Genomic DNA, 23,666 nt, shown 5'->3' on the forward strand with positions numbered 1-23,666 from the left:
CCACAAGTTTTTCACAAAACAATCTGTGCTCTTTACGCAAGATTTTTGCTCCATACGTTTAATTTGCGTTTAGTTTTGATGAAACGAGATTTTGTATTTTTAAGCAAATTTTTATCCTTGTTTTCTCGGTTTACAGAAGAAGTATGGTTAATCTGCTTTGATGAAGTACTATTTTGCGAGATCTTACAACTCTATGAGTCAATTTTTGTGGACAAAAAACCCAAACAACTCAGCCTAGAATGATGATCTAGAGCGCAGCGTGAATACAAACGTTGTCAAACAAAAATTAACTGTTTGAAGTCAATTGAACTGGCCTAATTGTGAGAATTTTTCAATAATTTTTTTCTAACAATTCGGTCAAGTGACAAAATTATGTTTGAGAGAGCAATATAATCAGATAAACAGAAAATGCTTGGAGCTTCGAAAAACTAATCATTTTAAAGTTTTGAGGAATTTTGAGAAAGTCTGAAAGGAAAACAACATTTACAAGACCTTAATTCTCAACTGGAAAAGATTCCTTAGGATTAATGAAAAAAATGGCGGCAATTCCATTCAAGTAAAGATGAAAGAGGTACTTTAATGGCCCACTTATAGAGCAGACCCGAGCCGTATCGATATTTTTGGGATTCTGATTAAGCAGCTAAGAAAACCGACTTTATATGAAAAAATTTAAAAGAAGAGGTGTACGAGTTCTGATAGAAATTAGCGCAGGTGTCGGTCGTCAAAATACTCGAATGCTCCTAGAAAACTCAACGAGATTGAGATTTCAACATATTATTTTATTTGATAATCAAAATGCTCTTTAAAAAAACTCTTGGTGTACGTGGCTTTTTGGTACCATAGAAGATTTGCCAATAAGTTTCATCAAGTTGTTGAAATTTTCAAATGATTTAGGTAGTTCACATTTTATTTGGTTTTTTTTCAGACATAAGTAATACAAACACAGGTTATCTTCGTTTATTTTTTAAACGAGAAATGCAATTTACAATAAAACTGTCAGTTCTTTTTAGAAACTCAATTGTCTAAATCAGAAGTTCTGAAACCAAAATATCTCAAAAAAGTGAAGCGATTCTCAACCAAACAACCAAACTGAGTGTTAAAGCAGAATTAAAACCTTTAATGTAAAAAGTTCGGGCAGCTTAGAAAAGCATTAACCAGATTTTCAACTTAATTTGCAAATTGTTTTAAGAATCATGAACTTTTAACAAAAGGACACCAACAACCTGCATTTGGCAAGTTGGTGTAATTGCAATTGCCCAGCTGAATTGCGACCTCTAAAAATGAGTTGAATATTGATATGGTTTTTTTTGTTAATTTGCGTGCTTTTAGCTTCTTTTGATCAAAAACGACATTTTTTCATTTTGCTTTTATTTTGCGTATTGGTTAAACTTTTTAGCAAATATCTCTTGTTTTTGCATTATAATTTAGTAGTCTTTTAGTTTCTATGTTTTCAATTTTCCTATCACAGACTGTGTTATTTTTCTTATGTATAATAAAAATTTGTTGATTGAAACAAAATTGTTAGGTGACAAAAGAGTTAAGGATTGTTTCTTTATACCAACGCCTACGTCAAAGTTTGTTTCCGAAATGTTTTGGTTTTGGTTGACTTGTCGAGAACAAAATAATTTATGCTTGACAAAATATTTCTTAATTGACTATTTTTTTTTTTCATGAGAGAACCGCTGCTGATAAAAATTAAACAGATTGAAAATAGTTAAACATTGATTACAATTGAACAGATTGATTAAAATTGTCGCCAAAGTAAAAAAAACCAAAGGCTGTTGATTTGTTAAATAGTATTTGGAGGTCTTTTGAGTCAACAGCATCAGATAAATCTAAAAAGACAGCGGCAACAGAGTTTTTCCTGTCTAAATGATGCCTAAATGATTCAATTACATAAGAAAAGGCATCGATAGTTGAATAACTTAAAACTAATTAAGCTGAGTTTTCTGTTTCTTCTAAAATTTAATATGATTTGGTCGCTTCTAATTAATTAAATTACTTTTGATAAGCATGGAGTTCGTAAAGTTGGCTTTTAGTTGTCAATTTGTTTACTATGTCTATTTTGGAAAATTGGATATGCATACCCTTTCTTCAGGCAATCTGGGAAAACAGAGTCGTGGATGCATTTGCGGATGGATAATGATGAAACATAAATTTCTGACTAATATAAAGGAAAAATTCTTTCTTTGCCTTGAGTTCTTGAACAGTTTTTTGGTTGTTCTGGATTTTGCAAATCGTAAAAAAAACGTAAATCAGACATTATCCAACTTTTTAAGGTTCTGTTATGCAATTACCAGAATTAATTGTTTTATGGAGATTATTAATTTTAACTTTGGTTGAATTCCTGATATCGCGGATGAGATTCCGCCTATCGCTTGCAACTCTTGCTGACAAAAGAAAAATGTATAATTTAAAACAATTTCAGGAATTAGAGAGAGATTTAATTTTGTTCAGAAATGGAATTGGGAAAATGAGAAGTTTCTCACCAGTGACTGCTTCCTGTACTGATCCATTTTGTGCTGATTTGCAAATGGACTACAGTTTTCTAAATATACTTTCCTGAAGGGCAGGGCAGATTTTATCAGAGCAGAATTGAACTTTTGGTTACAGACTTCAAACTTTTCATTACCATCTCACATTTCATGTTCATTTTGCCAGAAACGCTCGGCTAAAGATTGTTTAATGTTATTTTTCTTTTCTGTCATAAATGGTTTTGGAAAATGTTTTATCGGGTCCATTTATTCTGCTGGGTAAATTAAAGAAACACGCAAAACGATCAAAATGAAGTGGAAGTTTCGGGAGACATATTAGATATCAGGCGGCCAATTAGGCAACTTCTTCATTTTTTGTACTACTGTCCAGATATTATGTACTTTTGAGAGGGCTAATTTTACTCTGACGTATTGAAATTAGAATCGACTTTGAATTTCTCAAGTTTTTCATTGCGGAACGATGCTTTAATAAGTGGAGTTACAGAGCAGATAAACTGTTCGTTGTTGTTTCATTCATTTTAATTGCCTAGGCTGACTCCAGTTTCTGGATTGCTAAATCTGTGAACTTGGTTACAAAGAAATACAAAAATTTGTATTTTGCCCACATATTAAGATTGAGCATAAAATAAAAAAGCTGGGCCCATCAATATAGATCAAGTAGTATTCATTGTTCTTATACCAAAATGTGGACCTACCCAACATGCATAAGCACACAATATTTTTTTGTTCCTAGCGTTTACAATTTAGGAGATCACTTCAAAAAATTAATAATTTTACGACTAATTAGTTATAAGAAATTTTGAATTATTTGATTAATTCAAGGGAAGTAAATTGTTGCTCAGCAAAGCTGAGCGATTAGTTATCAGGACTAATTGGTCAACAAGTAATGCCACAGTTATCTACAGTATAGCGGATAATACAGTCCGCAAAAGTTAACTGCAAAAACGTAATATCCGGACAAATTTGAAACCGCTGAAACGAACTGGGCTGTGTAACGTTTTCCTTGACTTTGGTAGGAGAGCAGCCGTTACATTTGGTCAGCCGATCTGGACAAAAGAAGGCAAACTGCTGATGAAAAGAGTGCCGAAGGCAACCCCAAAGAGAATCAAACAAATCAACAGCAGCAGCAGGCCAGTGAGGCGAACGGAGGAGTGCAATTCAATAAACAAATTGAAGTGCTAACCCTGTTCAAAGGAAATCAGCAAATCAGAAGCAAACAGCAACCAGGTAATTTAAGCACAGCCAGCTGAGAGGAGCTTCAATCAACAGCTCAAAGGTACGACAAGAAGTTCCAGGATTTAGTGGAAGAAATTAACACTGAAACAGGGATTGGATACAAAATAATTGACGATTCAGATCGACAAAACAAACAAAAAGTCCTGTACCAACAGACTGTTCACATTCTAGAGGGTTAAATACCCAAGCAACTGCAGCGTCGAAAGAAGCTTGTGCCCGACCAATCAAAATTCGTTGAAGAACATCTGAAGGAGGCAAGGAAAAGCAAGGCAAGTTTGGAATATCATTGGCTGGAATACATAAGCAAAGGCACGCAAGCAGCAATGAATGCAGAGCTAAGCAACGCAACCCAAGCATTAAATGACAACTAGAGTAAAAACAACTATCCAACAGACAACCCAGTTGCTCAAACAGTACAACATGGAGCAACACCAAGCGGCCAAGAGACGGAAAATCTTTCGGAAACATCTTCAGCAACGCAAAAGCGCGAGGAAAGGATGAAGAAAATCGATATCGAATTCAAAAACAAGATAAGACTAGAACAGGCACGGTTCTAGCGGAGGAAGCTAGTGCTGGTAATGCAAATGACGGAACTGGAAAGCAAGCATCAACTACTTGAGGAAGAGCGTGAGCTAGAGCGCAAAATGAAGCGAGAACAGCTTTAAAGAATGATGATGTTCATTCCTATACAACTAGTGCTCAAGATAAATCACCCTTCCATTAGACTGCAAAAAAGAAAGATGTCTCAGAGTGGGCCAGCAGGATTGACCATCTTCTATTTCCAGTTCGATCAACAGCTCGCTTCGAAGCAACCCCTGAATTGAACAGGTATAGCCACTTCTCACAATATCGCAGTTCACGAAACAGTTCCTCAAGTGTTGCAGACCAAGACGTTTCCCCCAGAGCTGGCCTACGATACAACAGTTGTTTTCAGGTAGAAGTAACCTACCAAAAATGAAATTGAAGAATTTCGATGGAAACCCTCTCGAATGGCCGGAGTGGTCTAGTATGTTCATCGCTACAGTGGATCAACGCCCAATACCAGACTCAGAGAAGATGAGCCATCTGAAGACTCTACTGACAGGCAAAGCAAGGTCAGCAAACTCTGGAATGGGCTGTTCTGGACAGTTCTACGGTGCTGCATGAAGCATTCTGGAGAGAAAGTTTGGGAGGCCTCATGTTTTCATTGATGCTTAGATGGAGAGTCTTTGCAAGGATAGTCAGAAGAAACCTAACAGCTCAACGGGTCTGATCAGTTTCTCAGTTAATGCATCGAATTTTTTGCTCAAAGACTACAAACATATTAGTGATCTGCAATCAATCTCGCCAGTCGGCCGTACATATGGCAGTAGATAAACTACCTCAGGTTCTCAAAGAGGAGTGGTGGTTCTATGCTGATGATAAAGATAGAACCTGATTATGTTGGCCTGATCTGATTATGTTTGAAAACTGGCTCTCTTGGATAGCATTCATGCACGAAGGGTTTTCAATTTTCAAGAGAGAGCGAAGGGAGGAAGACCGAAAAAGCACAAACGGAGACAAACGGTTCTCGATAACATCAAAATTCAGTGCAAGTTCGAACGTGAAAGAAACTAAGAAAATGCAAAGTTATCACTGTCCCTGTCTTCTGGCTGATGGCTGAAACCCAATGGGAAGGGGTCAACCACGCAGTCAACGTAAGTGCAGCAACAATCAACCAGAGTAACGAGGTTACGAGCTTTCTACAGAAAGGTCCTGTCTCAATGCAGATTGGTGGAAGTAGGATCAACACATATGCTTTCCTCGGTAGTGGATCAACGGTTTCATTCATCGACCAAAATGCACAAGAGAAGTTAAGAGCCCAAGGCACCGATGTGACGCTCAACATGGCTGGCATATACGGAACAAAGGACCTGAAGACAGAAAAGGTTCCTCTCATAATAAAGGGAATACAATCAAAGGTGCACTCATTCGAAGCGTTTGCGCACCCGTCAATCTCCTAGGGAAACACAAGCTACAACTACAACAAACTGAAGCAAAGCTTCAATCTCTTGTGTGTTCTAACCAACAAAAGCTTCAACTTGACGGAAATTGGCATCATTCTTGGTAAAAATGCTTATGAGCTACAACGACCATTGGATTACAAAATAGGAACACGAAGTGAACCTTTCGCCGTTCTAACACAGCTAGGATAGGTAGTCAGTGGACCCAAAAAAAGGCATAAAAGGCCACAGAAGAAAAAGTATTTGTCATTGCACCTTCGCAGAAGATGTGAAAGTGGCTAAGAATATCCAAACCTGGTGGGACATAGAAAGTTATGCCTCAAATATCAACGTCGCCAGTCAGTCAAAAAAGGAACTGAAAGGCACAAAAGATGCTAGTGAGTACGACGAAATTCACAGGCGAGCGGTCCGAAATGGGAATGCTGTGGAGCGAACCAGAGCCAAACCTACCGAACAACTACAGCTCAGCATTGGGTCAGCTTTACTCAAAGGAGCGAAAAATCCACAGGGTCCCAAACCTGAAGAGTTTGTATCATGAATCAATAGACAAAGACGAAGAAAAGGGATTCGTAAAGATATTGGACGAGACCAAATTGAAAAGCACATCATCCAGTACTAAACATGAACAAACCTGGCAAAGTAAGACGAGTTTGCAATGCTGCATCAAAGTACAAAGAAGTATGACTAAATGACAAGCTACTAGCAGAACCTGATCTGCTACATGGATTCATTTAAAGAATTTGTAGATCCCGTGAAGTGAACGGCCTATAGCCATCACAGCCGACATTGGGTCGATTTTGCTTCAAGTGCAAGTTCCCGAAAATGATAGAAAAACCTTGAGGTTTCTATGACGTCCAAAAATTACGAGCCTGTTCAGATAGACGAATATCAGCTTCATGTATTTGGAGCTAAAAGTTCTCCAACTTATGCAAATTTTGCACTTAAGCGACTGGGAATAGACAATGAAGAAGAGTATCCAATTGCAGCAAAGACAATACAAAACAACTTCTACATGGACGATTTCATCAAATCGGTGGAAACTCCTGAAGAAGCATACGGATGGATTTTCAGTGCTAGGACTAAAACTGGTGATAGTCCTCAGGTGTGCAAAGGTACGAACAAGGAAATTGAATAAACCAGTGGAAGTTTCTGTCACTGGTCTCTTCAGAGTTCGACCCAATCGGATTGTTTGCTCCGTTCAGTGTTCACATGAGAAGACTTCTGAAAGGCATCTGGACTAAGAATGGACAACATTGGGACAGCGAAGTGGAGCCTGGTGAAGAAGAATTCCTGAGATGGAAACAACAACTTCCAATTGTAGCTGAGGCAAGCATCGATAGAACGGACAAAACCGCACTTCATGTGTTTGCTGACGCATCATGGCTGAGATAATGGATACGACTGATGTTTCAAGGGGGAAACATGTGAGCGGCATCAACAACCCAGCGAACATTGGCACCCAAGAGAAGTGAGTGGCTTAACTGTTTGAAGCGACCAGAAAGTGAATGCCCAGAGCAAGTGAACCTAACCTTTGCCTCAGATGAAGAGAAAATACCCTCATCAGTCCTCATGACACAGGTTGAAGAGACAAAATCTGTTATTCAGTGGGAACGATTCAAAAACTTTAACAGACTATTGAATACAGTAGCATACGCACGGCGAGCATTAGCAAATACAAACCAGATACACTTGTATTCAGCGTTGAAGAAAGAGAAAAAGCAAAGGCGATCACCTTCAAGTTTTTACAGGAAGAACAGTTTGGTGAAGAGATGAATTCTCTAAAAGTTGAAAAGAAAAATTCAAAGTGCAGCAAAATCCCAACACTTTCACCATTCCATGATGAAGACGCTCTTATTCGCGCCAAGAGCAGAATATGAAAAAACCAATTGGACTTCACAGCAAAGCATTATATATTGCTACATAGGAAGCATCATGTAGTTGAACTATTCTTGTGAAACGAGCACAAGGACAATCAACACAAAGACACTGAGCATGTGAGACACATTGTTCAGCAGAATATGTGGATCTAGGTATACAAAACGCCTTAAGAGCAATCAAGAACAAGTGTGCTACCTGCATAAAGGGCAGACCGCAAACGATAGCACCAGTAATGGCCGATCTACTCGAAGAGCGGATAGACGTTTCAACAGCCTTTACAAATGTTGGAGTTGACTACTTGGGCCCCTTCACTTTGAACATTGGCCGAAGAAATGAAAAGCGATGGTGTTGTCTGTTTACTTGTCTAAGTATGAGAGCGGTGCATATAGAAGTGGTTTTCAAGTTGGACACAGACAGTTGTCTCAATGCAATTATGCGATTTATTGCGCAAAGAGGCAAACCAGACACAATCCTCAGTAACAACGGGACAAATTTGTGCAGCTGAAAGGGAGTTTGCAGAGAACGTTGCAGGATGGAGCAGAGAAGGGACCAAAGAACATCTAATTCAACGAGGAATCAGATGGAAGCTCAATCCATCCGCATCACCTCACCTTGGAGAAGTTTGGGAACGGTTGGTGAGAAATTGCAAAAAAGCAATGTAGGAAGTGCGAAGGAACAGATCAGTCACAGAAGAAGATCTTTCAACTACGATGTGTATTGTTGAGCAGATATTTAACGCAAGACTTTTGACTCCAGTCAATTCAGACGTTAATGAGTTCGAAAGCGTTGACCCCCAATCAGTTCTTGCTTGGCAATAAGAACGTTTGCTTATCCTATCTACCATGTGCAGAAGATTTTGTTGATCATTGAAGGCTCTTTCGACAAACTCAAGCCTGTGCAAACCTAATTGGGGACAATTTTTGTAAAGAATATCTGCCAATTCTGAACCATAGGCAAAATGGCGATCTACAACGAACAAAAACCTTAAAGACAGCGACCTCGTTTGGATGATCGAAGACAGCAATAAGCGTCAATTTTACAACCTAGCTCAAGTTAAGAAGACCGTCGATGGGTCTGATTGTGTGATTCGATCAGCAGTAGTCCGAACAAACAACGGAGCTTACAGGAGACCAGTAGTGAAGCTCGCCACAGTACTACCTGGAAAATGTGTTTTAGTGATGGAAAACAGGGCCGGCGATGTGTTGACTGAGCTTATTAAATCAACAACCAAACTGAAAATTGCTTCAGTGCCATTTCAAGCAGTAAAGTAGTAGAGTAGCATGATAAGCAAAATTTCATACTACATTCTATCGAAGCCATACGGATTTGTTCACTTTGGTCAACATTTATAATCAGTAAGTATTCTTAGTACGCAATCGCCATAAGTGACTTATACTGAAATTCAAACTCAAACTACGCTATTATTGCCACGTCTCCACAGTCACACAAATTGAGCTCAAATGGAGTAAAAGATACCCAACTTGGTATGCCAGATTCGATTAATTTTGCGATTTTTTACCGATTCAGAGAGTGAGGGGCACCGTATAAGGTATCACAAACTCCAAACTCAGTGTATTCAGAGAATCGTACAACACAGTGGTCTACAACCTATCAGAGATGCAGTTTTGACATCTACGGCAGTATAAAAAGAGCTCGAAAAACAACCAAAAATCAGAAGAAATTTGCAATTTTGTCTTATTGAATTGACATACAGTGCGTCTTGAAGCACGCTACTGGAGCAATATATTATTTTTTACAATGTCTTGTTTCTGTAGATCAACCTATTTGATTGTACAGCCTAATTTTACTCTGACATATTGAAATTCGAATTGACTTTGAAATTCTCAACTTTTTCATTGCGGAACGAAGTTTTAATAAGATGAGTTACAGAGCCGATAACTTGTTCGTTGTTGTTTCATTCATTTACCAATTGCCTAGGCTAATTCCAGTTTCTTGATTGCTAAATCTGTGAACTGGGTTACAAAGAAAAATAAATATAAATAAACTTTGTATTTTGCCCACGTTTTAAGATTGGGTATAAAATAAAAAAGCCGGCCCACCAATATCGATCAAGCAGTATTCGTTGTTCTTATACCGCACAGTGGACCTACCAATTGTGCATAAGCACACAAATTTTTTTGTTCCTAGCATTTGCAGTTTAGATTACTTCAAAAAAATTCATAATTTTACTACTACTTGGTTATTTGAAATTTTGAGTTATTTGATTAATTCAAGCGAAGTAATTTGTTTTTCAGCAAAGCTGAGAGATTAGTTATCAGGACTAATTGAGCAACAAGTAATGAAACGGTAATCTACATTATAGCGGATAATACTGTTCAGAAATTTAGCTGCACAAACGTAATATCTGGACATATTTGAAACCGCTGAAACAAACTGGGTGCTGTAAAGGTTTCCTTGACTTTGATAGGAGAGCAGCCGTTACACATTGGATGTCTTAAAATTCCTTTGAGAATTGTTTTTCTAGTTCTGTTATAGCATTATTAATTATATCCTGCAGTTGCTCTGCGAATTATCTGTTTTGTATAAGGGCGACTATGTCATGCTAATTAAAATTCTTAAATTGTTTGGTAGCTTGCGTCAACTCATAGGCTTTCAAATTCATCTATTTTTTAAAATCTCCTTCTGAATTTTGGGAGAAAAAAAATTTTAGGACCGCCAACATGACTCGATCACCTTTCTTTTAATTTGACGTATCTGATGTGTAAGAATGAAACCATGCAAACTTATCTTCGGGCGTACTCTTTATCTTTATGCTTTTGAGTGGGCCTTCTTTATGCTTTTGAGTTTATCTTTGTGCTTTTGAGTGGGCTTTTGAGTGGTTTTAAGTTTCAGTAAAACAACAAATGGTGTTCAAAAACTTAAGATTTATCCATGATTTTGGTCCATCTAATTTTTTGCACAATTTTGACTAATTAATTGAAAAAAAGTTTTTCTCGTTTTTTAAGTTCCCATTTTTTGCACAATTTTTCTGAAGGCTTTAGTTGATGGCTGAAGTTTTGAGGATCGCATTTTGCTTCAAATCTGACTAGAAATATCAACAGTCATCTTATCATGGGGCATTTTTACATGCAACCCTGTTAATGAAAAATTTCAATCTCGGTGCAACCGAGTTTGTCTCTTCGATTTCCGGCCAGAAATAACAAATGGAGTTTCTTTTATTCAGATTAGGAAGAGAGTAATTGGTTTTTCGTTTTCGAATTTTTTTTACACCGCTTGCCCTCAAATTACCATTGAACTTGAATTATGGAAAGGTCTAATTTACAGCATACATCAAATAACAGAACCCTCCCCCCGCACTGACTAACCGGTTACATGTCATTTTACCCAATGCCAAAATGCCCAACGTGTTTCATGTTAGGCCATACGACAAACCGTTATCAGCACCAAAAAACGTATCAGTTTGTTCACACATAGTGATTGAAACAAAAAAATGGTTCACGGGGAAAGGGGGGGGGGGGGGGCAGATCCGAACTTGCCTGTAAAAGGTAGAAATGAATTGTCAATGCCGTTCCTGGATAACGAATAACGATTTTAATCAAATATAGAAAAAAAACGAAAGTTTTGAGAAAAATATCTAGTAAGGTTGAATTTGAACAAACTAAATCAATATCAATTTATCTACATCTGTTCTAAAACATAGTCAACAATTGTGTATGATATGACAAAAGCAACGAATGAACACAATTTTGAGCGAACTGCACATAAAGTAGTTGTAGTATACAGAACAAAAATATAATATACAACATCAAAAAACTGTAAATTATCACAAAAATAAAGAGGTGATTGGTATAATCCGTTACAATACAACCTATAAACTCACTGTGGGCAAATTGGACAATAACGCCCATTTATTTTTCAGCTAATTAGGGAAAAGTGGTTGTGGGGGTAAAAGGATATAGTTGCTTGATTGAGTGGGGGGGGGGGGGCTTTGGGGTCATTAGTGCACGTGTGCAGAGAATATGAAAATCTTCAAAATTTGGAGGGGAAAGGAGGGTGATAAAGAGAGGATTACCCTAATTAAAACGGGAAGAAGAAACAGTGATGTCAGAAGTTTATTAGGATACAACTACATTAGATACTGGGGTGGAGGGGGGGGGGGTTATGTTTGCTGAAGAATATTATCACAGCTATCTTAGGATTGAATAGTCATTACAGCTAAATAGCTTTTTTTCTGGGGGGGGGGGGGGGGGGGGGTTGGCTGGGCGTTGACACGAAACGGAAAGACAGAAAGATTATGGCATGAACTTTTTCGACAATCACAGAAACCTGCAAATATTGACCACATTTTTCATAGTTAAATTTTAGAATACTTCCCTATCATAGCGATTTTTCCAGAAATTCTAGTTAGGATGGCTGCGAGAGTTATAACTAAATAACTATAAGTTATAAATTAAATATCTTCCTCCTCGTAGTTGTCCAAACTAGCACTGAGTCTGTTTTTAGAGTGCGAGTTCTGCATGCCAGCTTTCTTCTTCACTTTCTTGTTGCCATTATTTGATGATGAGGCATTCGTCATTTCCAGCGAGTGGCCAGAAGCATTCATGTTGTGTTCCAGCCTCTGCTGCCTTCTGAGAATTGCCAGACATTCTTCTACGCGGTCGCCCATCAAACACATCTAAAGTAGTAGAACAATCATAACTGTTCAAGCTGTCGTTTCAAATGGCAGACGTATCAAAATATAGAATTTTCAACCAATCGGATTGGCTGAGAAATTGGCAGCTTTGCGATATTATGCGCTCATTTAGCCGTCACTCAGCATAGCCTAATGTTTGGGAAGAAAATTTTGTGCATTTTGTCCATGCGTCGCCATTACTCGGCGGCCCGTGGGACTTGATATGAAACTCACAACCAAACGAGGGATCAGCACGCACATAGAATCAGTTTTTAGAAGAAAAATTAGGATTGTATTGGTTCTCTGTCCTTTTTTACGACTCGAAGAGGAGTTATGGTGATCGATTTTTTTATTGGGGAGTTCTATATTAGAGGATGTGTTTTAGAAGAAGTCAAATGCCGCACGTGAAAAGAAGTGTTTAGGTCAATCTGCTGAACAGAAGCCAAAAGCGGTTTTCTTTCATGCATTATTTTGAGAGCGAGCTAGAAAAGTGGGTGTGAAAAAATTTTCGCTATGCGAGTTTATTGATCACGTGACACTTTTTCAAAGTACTTTTTTTTTAGTTTCGAACTATATTTTATCCAATAACGGCGTTTGTCTCAATTACTTAAACTAGTATTAGTTATTTTGAAAGCCTTTTTGACCATCCGTCAAAAATGTTAAACTCCCCTTTTAGGCGCAATTTTGTTTTGTTTTTGCCAATTTGCGCTGTTGGACGCTTTTTGAGCAATTTTTTGTATTATTATTCCATTTTCTACATTATCTGGGGAGTTTCCAGGATGAACGTAGTTATTTGAGTTATTTAGCTGCTTTCCGATTTAACAGGTTTAAATTTGAGCTGTGTTCGTTGAAAAAAAGGGCTAATTTTACTCAAATTTTTGCATAACTTCGTCTTTTTTTAGTTTATTTCTTCTGAATTCTTTTCTTTTTTGCCCGTTTTTGTTGTTTAGCCCTTGTTTTTTAACATCTCACAGAAAAATAAAAAAAGACGTACAGTTTTAACTTTTCTTGTAGTTTTGTAACAATTCTATTTTTTTCTTTTTCTTCCCTTTTCCTTGGTTTTCTGCATATAGCGCTTCTATTGTTTATTTATGTTAAAAGGTGGGTTGTTATTAAATTAAATTCATTTGTGTTGCGAGTTGTTTTGGCAGTATTTAGCTCAGAGGCGCAAATTGGCATGAAATTTTTTCAGATTGTTTGAAAATGACTAGATTTAATTAGTAGGCTCTTTTTGTTCCTTGAGCCATTGACAGGGGCCCAATGGAATATGTAGTTCGAGTCAGTTCCGGATTCTATAGGCTATGTTTTATTTTTTGTAAGATGTGTTCACATTTTTTTTTATTGATTTGAGCTTTTAAAACGTGATAAACGGGTAACGTTCAGTGGGCATTAAGTTTTGTTGGAAACCCTAATTTCGTTTTAGTTGTCTTTGCAGTGCTTAGAGTGTTGAATCCGCTCGAATGTCCTAAATTCAGGGCAAAACGTGTTTTCTTTTGTAGTTTTTGCACCCAAAATGGTTCACATTTTCACGTTTTTCGTCATATTTTGACTTTTTAGTGAGCAGAGTATAGAAATGAACGCATTTCAAAGTTCAAAACCTCTTTTTACAAGCCATAAGTTCCTTTTATGTCCGTTTTCTTTGTGCTAAATGATGGGGTAATACAAACTTTAAATCCCATTTTTTACAAACTTAACCGATGAAGATTTTTGCAAATTTTGGAAAGCTTTTGTTACTTTTTTCAGCTTTTCTATCTTTCGGGGTCACTGATATCTTTTTATGACTTAAACGATGGGTTACTGAATAATTTTTAATGGCTATGTAGCTATTGGCCAATTTAAGAGGAGAGTAAAATCGCTCTAATTCTACGTGAATTCGTTTTTAACAATCCTAAAACACGGGCTAAAGCGCTTCAAAACTGATATTGCTTGCACTTTTATCTTTACCGGATTGTTGCTATTGATATGATGTAAAGGAAATGGGAATGTTGAAAGCCTGTGATTTAAACGGAAAATTCATGCAATATGGGGAATAAGGCAATTAAGAGTAAGTAGATATGCCTATATGTGCAAAAAAAGTACATAGCAACGGACTGCAATGAGTCCCTCGTACCAAATTTCTTGTCAGAGTAAGGTCAAAAGGTAAAGTAGATCTGAGGACCTTGTTTCCTGGCGTCTCTGATCCTTTCATTTATAACACTGTCCTAATACTTAACGTTTGTACATTTACAACTGTTAGTAATATATATTATCAGATAAGTTAAACATTTCCAAGTCTATTTCGTTACTGGCCAAGTGGAATTTAAAGATTAATTCTATTATCAGTACTGATTCACAGTTTTTCTTCTAACCATGATTGAGCACTCACCAAGAATTGATAAAAGAAGTGCAATTATAATTGTTGTTAATTTGGCCTATTTTCTAAAAACGTACAGATATTACAGCTCTATAGTCAGTCCCATGAAGTTGCAACGCTATATCGAACGTTCCAAAGGTCAAAGTTCAAATTTAAAACATGCAGATATCTGCATTTCTGATGTTCATTTGCATGTCTGACGTTTTTCGAACGTTCGCTTGCGTTGCAACTTTATGGGACTTACTATATCACTAATGAAAGAAAACGTCCAAAATTTTTCGTAGTTTTTCAATTTTTTCATGAGACACCACATCTTTGACAATAAAAATTTTAAGCGACACTTTTTGAGTTTGGTTTGCTGGTGCAAATTTATATTTGAAAATATAAACCGACACAAAGGTCAATCGTCAAATATGAAAAATGTGAAAACTTATTTGACAAAAACTTAGACTTCGGCTCAACCATAACTAGAACCCTCTGCCAAGCAAATTAAGTCAATGTTTACCCCCGTTTATTAACTTAATAAGCTTTCTCATAAAGTCGATGCGTCAACTAGGGAAGTTATCACTGTTAATGCATAAAAATTGAAAAATTTAGTTCAGTTAATCAATTCAGCATAGCAGTAACTTTCCACACAAGCGAGAACCTCGGGTTCTCTAATCAATGCTTGATTTTGTAACAAATTTGAAAGGATTTGAAGGCAAAATTTACCTGAGTTTCGAGTCTGGATAGTCTGGCTATTGCACAGTTTTTGTATCGACCTTCATTGTACGCGGCTGAAACGGACAACTTTACTAGATTTGAGAATAAAAAACTCTATCCGGATGAAAACTGGACTGCTGAGAATTTCTTATCGACTGCACAAGTATTTTCAAACTTTTCATTAATTAAGAACAGGAATCTGGGGATAAAGTTTTGGCAAATTTGATCTAAATTGATCTAAGTTTCAAACTTGAACTAACAAACTGGAACAGTTGTGTTACGGCTATGGGTATAACGGCAGCAATCACTGAATCCAGTTCGTTAGGTAATGAGCCGTAATTTTTTTAAAAAGGTATTTTGCTTAAAAAATTTCCCCGATTGTTCAAAACTTCCAAGAATTGGCGGAAAAATGAACTTTAGCATTTCTAAACGTCGAAATTCTAGAATATTCTGTGAATATTTTCCTTACAGTCATATTGGGGTCCCGTTCTGCCCAGGTTCTGGTCCAGCCTCCTCTGCAGTTCTTTTATCCTGACCATCATACTGATGTGGCCTTGAGAGTACTGCTCCATCACGTCTCTCACATCATACGGCTGTCTGCAGTTCTGTACAGAGAAAAAATCAGAACTCACATGGTGGAAAACAAAATTGTCGCCAGTACTGATCAGTGACAAATCAGTGTTGGATCATAGACTGATTCATGTTCAATTTAAGTCTCCTATTAAGGCTGCTATTGAAGTTTGTGATTGGTTTTTGTTCGTCAATTTTGATGTTAATGTTCAAACCTAATGAAGATTTTCTTCAATAAAGTTTATTTTTGCTAACGGGCGAAAACAAAGTCGAAATTTGACCATATGAGTGTTTTTTGTAGCCTCGGACCTAATTGTTTTTTGTTTTTAGGTTACGGTAAATGGGCTCAAATTGTTGAGTTCAATATTATTCCTATTACAAATCAGCCTTATTATCAGCCTTTTACCGATGATGCCAAACGCTGATATTTTTTTAGTTTAATTAAACAGAACTTTGATATGCAGGTTGAAATTACTCACCTTTTACTCACGTTGAAATTACCTGAAATTTTCGTTTAGCCACTAGAAACTGCAATTTACGGACGAGGCGTATGGCGTTCTTATGGGACTCGGTCAGCCTGTCAAATTAAAAACGACATCAGCAAAAAAAGTCTTCAGTTGATTTTGCTGCAAATTTAAAAGGTTAATTTTTTACTAACTTCGGTATAGTGAGCAGCTCCGAGTCACTTTCGATGTAGTCCTTGTCACTGAAATAAACGGAACTTTTTCATAGGAAAACTGGGATAAAACTTGTTTTTGGACGAGAAATGATCAAGCCATTTCCTGTTGTCGTTCCAGTCAAAAACCGGTAATTCTATCTTGCTTAAGTCATCAATCCTAAAAAACTGCCTGAAACGCTACTCGGGGTGATGTGATAAAAAATCCAGCTGATCCAGACAAAAATGACCCTGGTTCAAATTTGTGGAAACTACTGCAAAATAATTCGACAAAGCGCGTTCTTGTTTCAGTTACGCCGGATCAGCCAACATTCGGGCTATGACTCGAAAACAGCACCAATGCAAATCTGTGCAACTATAATCAGACAAAAACAAGTGATGAAGTCGTGGTCAGATGTTCAGGAAAAAATGATTTGGTTCACAATCGTCTGCATATGTACAAAAGTGTGCCCAAACTGGAAATTTAAGAAAATTATGATTGCACGGACCAAAAAGTAGAGAAAGAAGTGACTATGGTTTGATAATTCACATTGTTTCACACAGAACCATTTAAATCACATAAAAATTGACTATATGCTGATATTTTTCTCCAGTTATGATTTCACATCTTTTCATGTCACAATCTTTTGTTGTCGGTTGGGGTTATCTTTCGAATGTTCTATTAAAAAATGCTGTTTGATATTTTGATTGAGATTGTTTATATATTAGTTTCCATTGATTGCGACTGTTTTGGAAGATTGTGTTTTTGTATTATGTGCCGCTCTTGTCGGAAGTCACTTCCGACCATTTTTGACAGAAAGAAGTCATGTCAGTGACATCCTAGGCACCAATTGTAGAATTGCAAACTGCTGTTGTACTGCATGATATCGATGTAAAATCAACAAGATAAGTAGTCAATCGCAAATATAATAATCGGAAGAGGAAGTTTGGGAGGATCTAAAAGTATGGGCGACTGAAAAAGGGACAAATGAAATTGAGCAAAGTAACATCCAATAATTAGACTGGCGCGAGAAAGGGAGTTAAAACAATGTAACGGTGTGTTACAATTGATTGCAAAACTTAGAAGTTTGTTAAAAAAACTTTGCAATAATATGACTGCTTGCATCAACTTTTAGAGACGACTTGACTTAGACTTCTAAATTTTTGCCATTGAATTTTAAACATACATCTGCTCGTGAGATAGAGAACACATAAAAAGTCTTTTGTTTGTTAAGACTTTGCTTAGCTTGATGAGTGGTCTCAGCTTCTCACCAAGCGGTGTTTTTAGTTTTACTGAGCGTGCTACACCATTTGAACCAGGTAAGTTTCTGTAACTTTCGCAAGAGGCCAGATGCCTCGCGGCGTGATGTCTTCAAGCAGCTAAACCAAATCAGTTATCTTCAGGTTAACAAAAATTTTGTTCCACTTGGACCTAGTTTGCTGATTAGGGATGTATTTGCAAAGAAATCTATTACAAAAGTGCAAAGCTACACTGTGAGGGTAGTTCTTGAGCTACACTGTGAGGGTAGTTAACTGAAGATCTCCTTTGTAAGAACTAGATAGGCGTGAGAGGCGAATGATGGTTATTTTCACTGGGAAATTTAGTTAGGGGTCTGGATGTCATATTGGATTCAATCTCACAGACCAGTGACCAAAAAACGTCATATAAAAGGGTTCTAGACCCAAGTACCTTGTTCAGAGATAACTCAAATATCTTCACTAAAAGCTCACAACTGCCAACGAATTGTGAAGCCAAAAGCAAAAGGTTGCAATGCTGGGTTGCAAAGAGTTGTGTGATCCAAAAATCGGAAAAAAATTTCGGTGTTCTTTTACAGCTTATAAAGCGATGGATGCAAATAATTGTTGAATCTGTTGTCAAGTCGACGGCAACTTCTAGATAGACAGTGCGAACTATTGAGCTTGTGAAGAGAAGTAAGTATCTAGACAAGTTTTTTCCGTATTCTTTACCTGAAAAAGGCCCTTTTGAAATCTAAGACTCTGGTTTGGAAAGCGTTATGATTTTCTTGTGGTAATCTGAACTCTTGGAGGTCATCCATTAGGGGGGTCAGCTACTACTTGGATCATACATCTGCATACAATACACTGTGTGATTGTTTGTTTGATTACTGCCCTGTAACTAGGAATCCAATAGAGTTCTATTAAAAAATTCTATTCTGTTCTGTACCACAATGCATTTCTTTTATGGACGTGTTTTATCATTAGTCTAACACTCTGGTTGTTTCTGTCTAGAATCAACGGGAAGCGCGCAATTTCTAGTCTTAATGCTTTGAACAATCTTCCTCGAGCACGCAAGTGCTGGTTATGATCAACAAATGATTAAAAAGAGACATTTCTGCTGATAGATGATACGCCATTTCTTTTTCTTAAATTTGGAATTTCCAAATCAACATCTTGATGTTGAGCACTTTTTATCGAGTAATTGTAAGCTTTTGTAAAATGTGCTAATAACAAATAGAATTTCTTTTTCTGCATTTATATGCAAACAAGAACCAAAGCGCTGCAACTCTAAGTAAACGCTTCCAGTTGCTGAAACGCGAGATGTCTGTTTGGCAATTCAGTCCTTTTTATTGGTTCTGGCATTGTAATTTTCACGTGTTGAGCAGAAAGTAGACCTTGTTTTGGCCACGTGCTATTATTTTGAGCCAAATAGGAGGGGCCTTATATCCAACGTGAGATGATGTTCATCTGATGAACATTGTAGCCTCGGGTCCCATCATCAGCGGAATTTCTGGCAGCTTAAACCAATCTTGGGCAGACGAAGCATCCAAAATGTGGCTGTTCTGTTAGCAATGAAGATTGGATGATGACTCTCAGATGTCCGTTGCCAGTGTACATCTCTCTTACTATCAGACCAAAATAAATGTTTGTGGGTTTCAATATCTATTTTTTCTTGACAAATAGCTAGTTGAGCAACATGTAACGCAACCATAAGTTACAAATTAAAAATCGTCATCCGTTTTATTAGCGCAATTCTGCTTCACCAACCACAAATGCGACAGAGACAGAGTCGTCGATTTGTTCACTTCGTAGATAAGAGACAGCTGACAATGCTAACGCGAATACATCTGTGAATGTGTGCAGATCAATCAATGGTTCAGGTATCTCAATTAAGAGTTTGCGACGAAGATGTACTTTCTGAAAATTTGAAAAAAAAAAAACTTTTTCAGTTTTTCGAAATCTCGATTTTTATTGAGCTATAATGGTTTGTTCCATTTTGGGCCGTGGTTCTATGCTGCTTGGAGAACTATGCGGAATCTTTTTGTAAAGGCTTCGATATCTCCTAGAGAATCAAAGATGGAATGAACAAAGCAAAGTAGTTTACGCTGACATGTTTTTTTTGGAATTTGATCTTATGGAACAGTTTTCGCACTATAACATATGTGCCTGTTTCTGAAAATCAGGGTAGGCCAAAAACCTTTTGAAATTGTGGTGCGGCTGTTTCGGAATTAAGTCTGGAGGTCAGCAGGTTAAGAACTTGTAGACTATTTGAATTCCACTTTGTTAGATAAACACCACCAGTAGTAAGAACCTTGAGAGTTCCATGGACAATTTTTGCACTTTCATTTGTGCTCGATACGGCAAATGTTTCGCTCTATCACCTTCTGCACAGTTGAAAACACTTTTGCGTTGTCTTGAGCAGATCTTTTGAGCATGTAGGAGGATATGCAGAGTGAATCCGTTACACCAAAAAAACCGCTAGCGTACTCATCAGTTTCTACGTGTCCATTGTTCTTCTAGAGTAAGTGTATGTAGGGTAGGTTTTTGGGGTCAAATTTCAGTTGCATGAACCTTTGCTCTACGTCTGCGCACAGAGCGATTCAATCCTCACAAAACCTCATGATGACAACAAATAATGCAACAGTTAAGTTGGAGAGAAGATCTGGCTTTTTCAGTAAGTTGCAGTTGAGGGAATGACCGTGGATAGTGCTCAAAGCATTTGCAGTTCTATGAACCCTACCAAGTTTATTTTTAATTGTCACTGTATGATGAGGGAAAAGAGTCATTATCTGTCAGAGAGTTCGCATTATCAACTTTAACTACGTATCCAAATCTGCGTCCAGGGTAGCATGGTACTTTTTCAGTAGTGGCGGAGTTTTGGAAAATTTCTATCTAGGTGATCAAGTTGTTTTAATACTAAGCCTTTGACGTTGGGAAGAAATGAATCTTGCTTCCAGAGGAAATCTATCTGATAATGACCGTCATCGATCTTTGTTGTGGACTCTAAGCTTTCAATCGCTTTTTTTTGTTCTCGGACGAAATTTTTGGGGCTACGAAATGCACAAAAATTCAATTTTCATCCAATATTGGATCATTTTGAAAAAAGATTCCTCCACATTCGGGCAGCTTTGCAACTAATTATGGCGTACAAGTGTACACTCATTCAAAACCAAATTTGTTTTACCGGCACACATCAAGCCTAACGAAGTTTTAACGCCCTGTGGTGCATTTTTTAGACCTTTTAATTTTTGGTTATAGTGAAGCAAGTCTAAGTTGTAATTGTCTATAACACATCAAACGCTGTTCCTTCCAAGTTTAGAAACATATATATGACATAGATGATCATGACTTTTGCGCAAAGCGTTTTATTGAGTTTTGTTCACTCCGGACATGTTCAAGTCTGGTGCTGACATAACATCATTCAGTCTGAGGGGTTCGACAGAGCTATCTATCGACTTCATGTCAAAGCAAACTTTAAATTCCTCAATCTTATGATAATCACTCTATGCATTTTACCTGTTTTCGTGAGGTTAAGACCAAATTCTTTTGCTGTTGATTTCAGAAGGAGACCTTGACAGCTACCTACCTTATACCTACCTTTTACCAGCGCTATCTAGATGTTTCTGCATATACTAGTTACCTACTTGTTAGATGCCTACCTGTTACCTGCTACCTATCTTCTAAAACCTAAAAGAAGTACACGGAATTACGGGTTGTTAATAATCCAACTAACTAACACTAGCTACTTACCTGCAAACTTATACCAAACGTACCTACCTAAAACCTCCAAAGTTTCACCTACCTAATACCTGTTACCTACCTGCTGCAACTTGTACCTACCCAAAAATTTCACCTGCCTAATACCTGCTACCTAGCTGCTGCAACTTGTACCTGCTTATAAAATTCACCTACCTAATACCTGCTACCTACCTGCTGCAACTTGTACCTACTTATACCTACCTTCTAATTACCGGTAGCTCTGTTGCTCGATACCTGCAATCTACATTTAACAGCTTTTACCAATAGGTCCACACCTATTAGTGAAATGCAGAAAGGTTGACATAGTAACCAAGCTGGGTTGGGAAGGCAATCAACCTGGGGGGATTTGGGGAGGGCAAAAACTCAAAAAACCAAAAGCAAAGAAAGCGCTGGGGGTTGGTAAGGCAACCAACCTGGAGATTTGGGGCGGTTAAAATCCCAAAATGAAAAAGCATACAAAGCGGGGGGGGGGGGGTTGTAAAGGCAACCAACCTGGGGGATTTGGGGAGGGTAAAACCCCAAAAACCGAAAGCAAAGAAAGCGCTGGGGTTGAGAAGGCAGGCTACCGAGGGGATTTGTGCGAATAAAACCCAAACCAAAAGCAAAGTCAGCGCGGGGGTCGGGAAGGCGACCAACCTGGGAGAAATTTGGGCGGGTAAAAACCCAAAAACCGAAAGCAAAGAAAGCGCAAGTGGTTGGAAATGCAACCAGGATTTTAAAAAGCTCAGCAACACAGCACGGTTAGTCTGATCTGAATTTTGTAATATTAGTGCCCTGAATTGCTCTGATTTTCAATAATTTTCAGCGCCAAAACATTATATAAAAATTTGCTGACTTTCGGTGAAATGCGCTGAAATGCGCTGAAACTTGCTGACATTTGGTGAAATGCGCTGAAACAGCTGAATTTTCAAAAAAATAGCGCTGAAAGACTCGACCCCTGCTCTCTGGTGCCGTAGCCATTGATTATATATTAATAAACAGTTTAGGAAAAAGTGCGCTAAATTTATGTAAGAGAAGCGCTAAAACTTAGCGCATTTCTTACATATTATTAATCGCATTTCAGCGCTTTTCAGCGCTTTTTTGGAAAAAATTTATCGTTAGTATAAGCGCAATTTAAATGGTTCGAAATTCAGGAAGCGGTGTCAAACAGATTTTAAATCTACTAACTAATTTTAAGAACTGCGCTGAAATTTAAACATAATTCATACAAAATTTCAGCGATTTTCAGCGTAACATTAAGTTAGATTTTGGCGCTGAAAATTTTGAAAAATCAGCGCATTCCAGCTCACTTCAGCACATATCATCGCATTCAACTCATCTCTGATATACTTTTAGCACATTTAGTGCATTTCTCACACAGCAATGCTCTGAAACGGCGCTGATTTCTCGACCCCGGTTGCAGCCAATGTTGACAAGTTATATAAGTCTGTTTTTTTTCTGAGTTAGTTCTAACAAATAATTTCAATAAAAATAATCTATGTTCCCCACGCAGCAGGAATATGAAACAAGATCACTCAGATGCATCCAACCAAAACGTCTTGGACTTATGATTCGACATATCTGGCTTATAATTTGAATTAGCTGGCTTATCATTCAAAATAGTAGCCTTATGATTCGACATAGCTCGACAAACAATACAGTCCAGTCTGTACGAATTTAACTCCTGGTACGTTATATTAACAAAGAAAATGAACTAGATGAACTATAAAATCATATTTCTACCCTCACCCCAGGTAGAATCTTGCAGGCACATTGGGATTTCTTTCAACAAAAAACCACCAAAATTTGACCTGTGTAGCAACCAATTAACCAAAAAAAAACACGAAAACAATAAAATTTAGCATTTTCAATAGTTATATGGAGTAAATGACCAAATGATAACCATTTGGGTTTTCAGTTCCGACCATGCAGAATTTAGAACAGTTGTTAGTTTTGTTTTAAGCTGAGTAAAAGTTGGAAATCTTTGAAAAAATAGTCTCACTCTGAATAATAGATGAAGTTCTCAAAGTCGTATAAATTTCGGGGGTGTAGACAGTCTTTCTCGTTGATGTTGTTGTTGTTATTGTTGTTGTTGGTCCCGGTAAACATCGGGTTCTCTGTTACTAAACAGATTATTAAATTAAAAAAACCGCGAGAAAAATGCTAGCAAATATACCTAATAACC

General features: G+C 37.4%; 2 protein-coding genes across 6 annotated transcripts in view; both read right to left on the bottom strand.

The window, feature by feature from the left end:
• LOC142348677 (uncharacterized) overlaps positions 1–11,196 on the bottom strand; it is a 70,854-nt gene extending 59,658 nt beyond the window's left edge. For both annotated transcript variants that reach the window (XM_075400119.1, XM_075400117.1), the window contains exon 1: positions 11,089–11,196. The gene's annotated coding sequence lies outside the window, so the exon portion shown is untranslated. The remainder of the gene's footprint in view (positions 1–11,088) is intronic.
• LOC142348676 (potassium voltage-gated channel subfamily KQT member 1-like) overlaps positions 11,168–23,666 on the bottom strand; it is a 103,271-nt gene continuing 90,772 nt past the window's right edge. For 3 of the 4 annotated variants that reach the window (XM_075400113.1, XM_075400114.1, XM_075400116.1), the window contains exons 13-18: positions 23,484–23,604; positions 16,508–16,555; positions 16,351–16,426; positions 15,749–15,884; positions 15,289–15,353; positions 11,168–12,227 (exon numbers count right to left, since the gene is read on the bottom strand). In XM_075400113.1, coding sequence (XP_075256228.1) covers positions 12,003–12,227; positions 15,289–15,353; positions 15,749–15,884; positions 16,351–16,426; positions 16,508–16,555; positions 23,484–23,604 — 671 coding nt within the window. In that variant the 3' untranslated portion in view covers positions 11,168–12,002. The remainder of the gene's footprint in view (positions 12,228–15,288; positions 15,354–15,748; positions 15,885–16,350; positions 16,427–16,507; positions 16,556–23,483; positions 23,605–23,666) is intronic. The other variant, XM_075400115.1, reaches the window with a different exon arrangement.

Source organism: Convolutriloba macropyga, chromosome 10 (assembly GCF_964194025.1).
Source record: "Convolutriloba macropyga chromosome 10, txConMacr16.3, whole genome shotgun sequence".
Taxonomy (NCBI): Eukaryota; Metazoa; Xenacoelomorpha; order Acoela; family Convolutidae; genus Convolutriloba; species Convolutriloba macropyga.